This window comes from Cebidichthys violaceus, unplaced genomic scaffold (assembly GCF_023349555.1).
Source record: "Cebidichthys violaceus isolate CVI_PGR_0920_01 unplaced genomic scaffold, fCebVio1.0.p SCAF_59, whole genome shotgun sequence".
In the NCBI taxonomy this organism is placed as follows: domain Eukaryota; kingdom Metazoa; phylum Chordata; class Actinopteri; order Perciformes; family Stichaeidae; genus Cebidichthys; species Cebidichthys violaceus.
In genome coordinates, this window is record NW_027176805.1 from 61,546 (window position 1) to 70,529 (window position 8,984).

At 46.6% G+C, this 8,984-nt stretch overlaps 1 protein-coding gene across 1 annotated transcript; it reads left to right on the plus strand.

The window, feature by feature from the left end:
• Positions 1-397: 397 nt before the first annotated feature.
• LOC137888898 (sorting nexin-18-like) lies at positions 398-8,841 on the plus strand. Its single transcript, XM_068732407.1, has 4 exons — positions 398-1,650; positions 2,182-2,475; positions 3,357-3,739; positions 6,910-8,841. The coding sequence occupies exons 1-4, from the start codon at positions 881-883 to the stop codon at positions 7,134-7,136; spliced, it is 1,674 nt and encodes a 557-aa protein (XP_068588508.1). The 5' UTR covers positions 398-880; the 3' UTR covers positions 7,137-8,841.
• The last annotated feature ends 143 nt before the right edge of the window (positions 8,842-8,984 follow it).

The window sequence follows — 8,984 nt, forward strand, 5'->3', positions numbered from 1 at the left end:
ATGAGGAAGATAAATGTAAATACAAACATCGTCCAATCTGTACAGTCATTGACTGGGAACCTATGTGCAATCAAATAAAAGTGTGTGTTGTATTTATTCAAGTTAGATTCTGCAGTTAAATAGCAAGATAATAAACGACGTAATATGTGCACTTGGGTAAGTTAGCCCATTCTGTATATACGTGTTTGTGAACTCGTAAGAGGATTGTTTAATACGCTAATATTCAAATATTGAATAATAGCCTAAAATCGGGACATGCCTACATAACAGGAGGCTGCATTCATATGACGGAGCTTCTAGAATGAGGTTACGTGGGTTTTGATTCCATGTATGAATTCAGTGACTTGACTGAACTTGCTCCTGGCTCCACCCTCCGTTAGTCAGCCAGTCTGTTGCCTTTAACCGACCAGCATCTCGGGGAGAAGAAGGGGGGGGAAAAAAGGAGTTTTCCCCGGCTCTTATCTGGAGGAAGAAAAGCAGCCACACAGCCGTCGCAACTTCGTCAACTTTAAACTCTCAACGGCGTCTTCCTTTTCGGAGAGAAAAATATCCCATGAAGACAGGTTTCCTCTGTGTTTTCCGCCTTGGATTAAGTTCTGCATGGAAACAAATGATATTTGAGAGGAGCGGAGAGAGGAGGTGGGTGTCGGGTACGAGCCCGTGCGTTTCTCTTCTTGTTCTTTTATGCACGGCTCTCTGATACAAGCCTGTTTGATTTTGACAAAAGTGGGAAACAAAATAGTCCCAATTGTTGCTGCCGCTGCGTGATCTAAATCTGCAAATATCTGGGATTTTTAAAAGACTTAACCCCGGAGGGGAGAGAAAAAAAAAGAAAACTTCTTGATACAACAAAAACACAAATAATAATTGTACTACAATTATGGCATTAAAGGCCAAAGTGTTGTACGACTTCCGCTCTGAAAACCCAGGGGAGATCTCCATAACAGAGAATGAGCTGGTGACTCTGTTCAGCGAGGAGGAGCTGGATGGCTGGCTGGAGGGGGAGAACAGCAGGGGGGAGGCCGGCCTCTTCCCTGCCTCCTATGTGGAGATCCTCAGGGACCACATCACCTCCAACGCCAACAACAACGGCCTGTCCTCGCCCAAAATCAAAGCCCTGACGCCCACCCACACCTCCTACACGTCCTCGGACACCCAGTCTCAGAGGGGACTCGGGGCTGGCAGCGGCGGTAGTGGCGGAGGCAGCTTCCACACCAGCCAGGGCAGCGATGACGACTGGGACGACGACTGGGACGACAGCTCTCCGGCGGCCGACGTGTCCCAGGTTCTCGGCAGATCGCCCCCCTTGTACCCGGTGACCACCTCCTTGCCCGGGCGGCGCGAGAGCACCCAGCAGCATCAGCAGCAGGCCAAGAGCTCGGCAACGGTGGGGAGGAACCTCAACAGGTTCTCCACCTTCGTCAAGTCCGGCGGGGAGGCCTTCCTGCTCGGGGAGGCCTCTGCTTTCGTGAAGGACGGGGACAGGATCTGCGTGGTGATGGGGAAGCACGGACCGGAGTGGCAGGAGGACCCGTATCCGTTCACGTGCACCATCGACGACCCCACCAAGCAGACCAAGTTCAAAGGCATGAAGAGCTACATGTCCTACGGCCTGACCCCGACGCACACCAACGTACAGGTCAACCGCAGGTACGGGCTGGCTTCCTGCTTCTCCTGCTCCTCCTCTTCCCTCTCTGGGGTTTCCAGACTTATTTCTTCCACCGGATCCCCCGGCCCCCACATATACTTATAATAAATGTTTCTGTGGCTGTTCCTGTGGCACAGAGTTGTCGCCACAATATTGCAAAAACAGCGTCGACTGTGGCCTTTTGCCCTCTGGAGTCCACAGGAATCTCCTCTTTCCTTTCTGAGATTCCCTCTGCACCTTTTACATTGTTTCCCTGTCAGTAGGTCTGTCATTACAAGCCAACACTCCTACATTTCAGTTTCCACACGGTCCTGACTCCTGCCGGTTGGGGGGAAAAAAAAGTCCTTACAGTTGCTCCTCTGGCATCCTTCCTTCTTTTTCACTCCTCCTAACTACATTTTCCTGCCGTTGACCTCCCTTCCGTATCTCCCTCGCTCCAATCCACCAAGCCTTCTCCCTTCCTTCTCATCCACTCGAAATACCCCCATGCATACATCCTCCCACCTGTCTCTCGTCTTCCATCATCCCTGCAGGTACAAGCACTTTGACTGGCTGTACGCTCGGCTTGTGGAGCGCTTCCCGGTCATCTCAGTCCCCCACCTGCCAGAGAAGCAGGCCACGGGCCGCTTCGAGGAGGACTTCATCTCCAAGCGGAGGAAGGGGCTGATCTGGTGGATGAACCACATGACTAGCCACCCGGTGCTGGCGCGCTGCGACGTTTTCCAGCATTTCCTGACGTGCGGGGCGGATGAGAAGGCCTGGAAACAGGGCAAGAGGAAGGCAGAGAGGGACGAGCTGGTTGGGTCCAATTTCTTCCTCACAATCAGGTAGGAGGCCGGGTTACGAGCTGCTCTTCGTTTTCATTACAAGATCATAAAAAGAATCGAGCACTCGGCTGGAAAGCCTGTGATTTGTTTGACATTTAAATATACTGATGTCAGGCCTTTGCAGTCCGAGAACAAGGGGCTTCATTCTAGGGTCACCATTTTCCAACAGCATTCCGCAATCATACAAAATCCATTGTTGAAGAGGCGTAGAGACCCAATATCTACACCGATAAGAGCAGGAAATAGACCACAATGCAATGCTGCTACAACAGAGATCAGGTTTTCAATAAGGCCCACGGTCCTGACCTTCTTTACTTGATAAACTACCGCTCCACTGAAGGTCTCAAGTTACAGCCCAGTCCCTGGAGATTGTAAAAGGAATTCTGGGAAATGCAGGCAGTACATGGTCTGGTAGGTTGAGGGAAAGAAGGTACACCAGAACCATAAATTACAGCATGTTACATGTTACAAACTGCTAATTACTGGTGTACAGGTGGTGGACAAAATATAAGGAACTGTTGGAGAAAGACTTTGTCGGAGAACAAACTTTGTATGTTTGTTCATAGTGTGTCAAAGAGATAAGAATCCATTTTTAGGTGCTGGGATATGTCATAATATTGTGCCAGATGTTCCTGTTATTTTGTCCACGCACTCTTAACGATTTGAAGTGGAGGATATTTGCCCTTGCGCAAGACGCTGTTATCAGTTCTACTTGTTATAACTCGGCTGTAACGATAAGCTTTTATCTTTAGGGGGTAGAACACAGGAATAATAAATAAAGATGACGTAACGCTTCAGTAAACAAAAAAATCATGAAGGACTTTTCAGAATGAAACCGCAAGGTTTTAAAAATGGCAGTGACTTGTCCCGCTCGTCTTCAGCACGCCCGCCGTCCCGCTGGACCTGCAGGAAGTCGAGAGCAAGATCGAGGGCTTCAAGACCTTCACCAAGAGGATGGACGAGAACATCGTGGTGGTGAACACCACCATCAACGAGTTCGCTCGCAAGCAGATGACCGGGTTCAAGAAGGAGTACCAGAAAGTCGGACAGTCCTTCGCACTCCTCGGGCAGGCGTTCGAGCTGGACCAGCAGGCCTACTCGGCGGGCCTGAACGGAGCCATCGCCTACACCGGCGAGGCCTACGAGGCGGTGGGAGAGTATTTCGCTGAGCAGCCGCGCCACGACCTGGCTCCCATTTCCGACCTGCTGGACCTCTACAGGGGACACCTGGCCAATTTCCCTGACATCATCCACGTGCAGAAGGGTGAGGACGTGTTTGTGTGTATCATTTGCATACACATCATTTATATTGGAAGTGTTCTAAATGGGGCCTTTTTCCTTTTTCTATCGTAAAAGTCTGAGCTCTTTAACACGCCTACGTTGCCACTCAGTGTTTTCATGTGGAATGTAAATGCCAAACACGTCACAGCCTGGGGGGGGGGGGGGGAAAAGGAAATTGTGCAGAAGTATGTGAAAGGGGTTACTGGCAAAAAAAAATGCCTCCTAACATACTTGCAATAAATTAAACAGATGCATGGCGTAGCTCACTTCTCTTTACAGGGGGGGGGGGGGGTCAGAGGTCAAGGCTTAGCTTCTGATGGAGCTGGTGGGGACTGAGTGGTCAGGACTCTCGCTCATGGATGCCTCTGCAGGGCGGAGAGTTTCAGTCCAGGGAGGATTCATTACAGCACGAGGCTCTCAGCTTCCATGCAACAGGCTGCATAATCTCTTCTGAGACAAAACACTCAGAGATTTGTTTACTTTTACTTGGATGGCAAAGTACATTTATAACGTTTTCCAAAAGCAATCCGGCCTGCAGCCTGCCCATGTATCAATCATGTCAATACAAAGGCCGATAACGCACAAGAGACCTGGACTCTGACTGCTTCAACATCTGTTTTCATTCACTGACTCGTCTATCTGGGTTGAAAACTGAAACCCGTAGCCGGTCCATTGTAACACTCTGGTACTGTGAGAGCTTGTACTCGGTCGCAGGAAAACACATAACAACACACACACACACACACACACACACACACACTCACACAGACGTGTACAAAGGACTCGCAGAGGAGTTAGCTTGTTAGTTCCCCGCAGGTTGGGAGGAGGGAGCTGCTCCTGGCACGCAAAGTCCTGACGTCTGCCAAACCTAGAGGCGCTGTTTCTATAGTCCGCTGAGCTCTGTTCTCCCGACACAATCACTGCTCCGACTATGGAAACACGGTCTGAATCCCAAAAGTCCCGGTGACTGACAGCAGTTCACCCACTTTCTGATTGACAAGAAACACATTGTTTCAACTCCGAACAGCTTTGAACGCTTCCCTCACTTCCGTTGCTCTGCAGGACGCCCTTAAACTCAAGTTTAGATTGACTTCTTAGCTTTAGTGATATGTTAAATAAAAATGATTTTGTGTCTCTGTGGAGCACGATCCGCTGACTTGGCGACTTTCCACTCGGCTTTCCGAGCTAGTGCTACTAAGAGCTGGCAACACTGGGATGAATCTTCTTCTTCTTTTTTTTTTTTTTTTTAAATCTAGCGTGCTCATACTTGTTTCGCCAACGTTACCGAGCTTTAGCCAAACTCATGTGAAGGGGGACTCATGGTAGTGTCAGAGGATATGACGTCATCGTTCACGTCATCCTTCTTAGGTACCACCGTGTTTTTCACTTCTGGAAACCGTAACTAGCAGTGCTTTTCAGTAAAAAAAACACGTCTGATTTATGGTAAGAAGAGGAACAGAAGTCTTTCTTTCTGTTTTATTTATTCATTTATTTTTAAATGTAAGGTTGTGAGCTATACACAGGGAGTCATTGACTCAGAGTCTAGCCTGTGCTTTTATCTCTCATGCGCTTTGAGTAATCCACCAGTGCTGACGTTTTTGTCTGCCCAGCAACACTCGTGAACACATTGCAAAGTCTGCACTTCTGCCATAGTTGTGAAATAACTACCTTCAACAAAAGAGGGCCGGTTTGGTCACAGTTTCCATAACAGTCAATTTGGTGAATGATCCTCATTGAGAGACAAATGTTTACACTAGTTTTAAGATTTTGCTTATTTTTCTTTTTTTTCTAAGCAAATAAAACGTTGAACTTCATTCCTTTGAACTACAAAAAAACCCCCACAAAGAAAACTTGATTGTAGGTTTCACATTTCTCTTGAACTTTCATTTCCTCCCAAGTTCTTCATTCCACTAATATCTCTCTATGTCATATAGCGCTGAACATTTCTGCAGCAACAACCGCTTAACAAAGGAATGGCAACATTGCAGCGCAAAAACAGCTGCTGGGCCTTTAAGGCTTTTGGACAGCTTTGTCGACCTAAATGAGCTGACGTCGCCGGTTCTGTCCGTGAGGTCCAAAAGGATACATCTGATTTAAATGAGCGCAGAGATTCCTGGGCCTCTTGTCCTGTGTTGCCCTGGGACTGCAGGAATGCAAAATGGAGCAGTCTCAGGATTAGTTTCCCCTCCTCCCCTTTTCTTCTCCCTCTTTTCCTCCTTCCTCCCAGTGATACAGCGAGTTAACGAGGAGGAGGAGGAAGAAGAAGAAGAGGGTGTGTGTGTGTGTGTGTGTGTGTGTGTGTGTGTGTGTGTGTGTGAGAGAGGGAAGGCAGATAGTTATAGAGCTGAACAAGTTTCCCACCAGCCAACAGAGCAAGAGTTCAGATTACAGCTCCGTAATTGCCTTGGTAGCGAGGAGAGCAAAGTCCAAGTTAATTTCAGTTTGTTAGCGCACTTGAGCAGGTATGGTGTGTGTGTTATTTTTTGCCGTACGAGAGAGAGAGAGAGAGAGAGAGAGAGAGAGAGAGAGAGAGAGAGAGAGAGAGATTTGGAAAGAGATCTGGAAAGAGAGGGCAACGAGGTCAGGAATGAGAGCTGCGCCGGCCTACAATCTAGCTCATAATTTCCTCCACATGCTGCCATGTGAGAGCCTTACTCTCGAGTTCCTCTTCATCCTTTTCTGTCATGGATCCAAACTCGGCCGCTTCCCCTCTTCACACTAAACTATACATTCTGAGTCACGACTGGGCGTTGGGTAACTTCAAGGATCCTGGAAAAAGTGTGCAGTAACCGGCTCGTTTCTGCAGTATGAAGAAAATGTGGTGAGCTTGGAGAATTTGCCTGCCTTTCTCCCTTGTAGTCCTTTTTTTTAATAAACAGAGGGTTGGGCTAGCTTGTCCTGACGCTACATCCTGGCTAGCTGCCATAACATTAGCTTCTCTCACTCAATGTAATCGAGGGTTAAAAAGTGAAACATGTTCCCTCCATTTACTGAACATATTCTAAGATACAGATCAGCATTGAGTACAACACTTGTGAATAGAATGTTACCCCTTTATGACCTCATTAAAGTAAAACAATGGCATTATTAGCGTTATATAACGCCTCTCTTTTCCCTCCACCTCCTTTTTTTTTTTTTTTGTCTTTCTCCCAGGTGCGCTGACCAAGGTCAAAGACTGTCCAAAGCAGGAAGGCGAGCTCCACGACCGCTGCAACATCATCTCCTGCGCCACGCTCGCAGAGATCCAGCACTTCCACCGCACGCGCGTACGGGACTTCCGCTCCCAGATGCAGCACCACCTCCGGGAGCAGATCGTCTTCTTCCAGAAGATCACTGCCAAGCTGGAGGACGCGCTTCACAAATATGACGATGACCAGTAGGAAGAGATGGGGAGAGAACAGAGAAGTTGGACTTCAAAGAGTGAGGGGGGGAGGGGGGAATTAGCTTGAAGACAAGACCAGACAGGGATGATTGATGTGCTTTTCCTCCTACATTAATGGGGAACATCTTACGGTCCTTTAAGAGAGATACGTTTGTGATGTGGTGATTCCTGGGCCTGGTACAAGCATTAGAAGAAATATGCCTCTCCTTTTTAACAAATATAGGCCACTGGACTGTGGAAAGACAACTTCTTGGATTAATCTTGACGCCCTTGATGAATGTACCAGTAACAGGGATTTTGCTGACGCTCCAGGCACATCTTGCAACTCAGCGGGACCGCGACAGATATTAAAAACAGCTGCTCTCAATGTGACGAGGCTGCCTCTCAATTCCCGGTTTCGGGGTCACGTGATCTCTCCACGCCTCTATATTCTGCCTCACTGCTTCATGGAAACCTTCTGTTCTGGAACACGGTAAACCAACAGAAACACAGGCACGAAACTCCCCAAATCACTTAAACAGGATGTTTTAATGATCTTTGTGAATTTAACTATTTCTGTTTTCTCTATATGCGTCTGTTTTTACTTGAATGACCTGTTCAGTATTGTTTCGATGGGCCATGACAGTATGTAAGTGTGTGTTTGTGGATATGGAAAGAGGACACGTGGGTGTAATCTCTTCTGATGAATGAGTTAAGTAGTTGGATTTCATTACAGCTTGAAATTTGGCCTACTTCTGATGTCTAACATCTGTCACAACTTGGAAGCTGTTACATCTTTGCTATATTATAATTTGAATATCTGTGTTGTTAGTTTATGTCTTGCCGGACTTAAAACCATAACTGATCTTCGACTTGATTTTAAATGTATTTGACAGACTATCTTCTTGTTTTGGGAAGTAGCTCCACAGTTCTGTTTCTTTGGGTTCCTGCAGTAGTTTAGTTATTAAAACCCCAAGTCCACATCTGTCTTTCTGCTTTCCCTAAATCAGGGGAGCTCAGAGGTCAGGCTCAGGGTACAGAAACTTCAACATGATGGATGCTACCTGGCAATACTTCTTTGAATCCAGAGCTCCCAGTTTAAAGCCACCACGTGTCGGTTTCTTCTGCGATTCTAGCATATTTCAAATTATTCTGAGGGTATAGGCTTTTTTTATTGTTCAAAAAATAAGACAATCTTGTTGCAAGTCGACGTGTTTCTTTTCCCCATTGTGTGTTTTGGGGTACTACCACTTGAGGGCGCCAAAGTTGGACATTTTCATATTCTACGTAGTAACTTTAATAGCGGTTGCTCTTCTAAGAATGCTAACCTGCGACTCTAAAACATTCTTGTTAAACCTATAACCAAAATAAGCACACAGTACTGTTTGTTGTAGGTCCCCAATCGATCACAGTACAGTATTTAGACACCGAGAGGGGAGCTTAGGATCTGGTGAAGATAACTAAGATAGCCAAATGAATGCATTACAATGGTTTACACTATGTAGTGCTGTGGAATTATATACACATAGAGTATTTCTTGTAAAGGTTGTACTTCATGTTTCTCCCCTTCACATGGTTTATAATAGGACACACCACCAGGTAGGTTGTCAACAGTGTTCTTCAAAAGCACGTAATTCACTACAATGAAAATGTTCCTTAACACTGTTAGTGTAATGGAGCAGTATTTCAGTAAATAAATGAAAGTCGAATTTATGTCAATTATATATTTATAGTTTCACTTGACCCGTTCTGTGACTTTCAAGTAGTGCTTTCATGAGTGAGAATGACTTTAGTTTGTCTCGTATGAAACAAATCTTCATTCTGTGTGTTTTTAGGGCAAAGTTTTCCCAAAGAGAAGCTTGTTATC

What these genes read in the sequence shown, in the direction of transcription:
- LOC137888898 (XM_068732407.1), top strand. Translation starts at nt 881, where the DNA reads ATGGCATTAAAGGCCAAAGTGTTGTACGACTTCCGCTCTGAAAACCCA. An exon ending in AACGTACAGGTCAACCGCAG is followed by an intron (nt 1,651 to 2,181) that starts GTACGGGCTGGC and finishes TCATCCCTGCAG; the next exon opens with GTACAAGCACTTTGACTGGC. An exon ending in AATTTCTTCCTCACAATCAG is followed by an intron (nt 2,476 to 3,356) that starts GTAGGAGGCCGG and finishes GCTCGTCTTCAG; the next exon opens with CACGCCCGCCGTCCCGCTGG.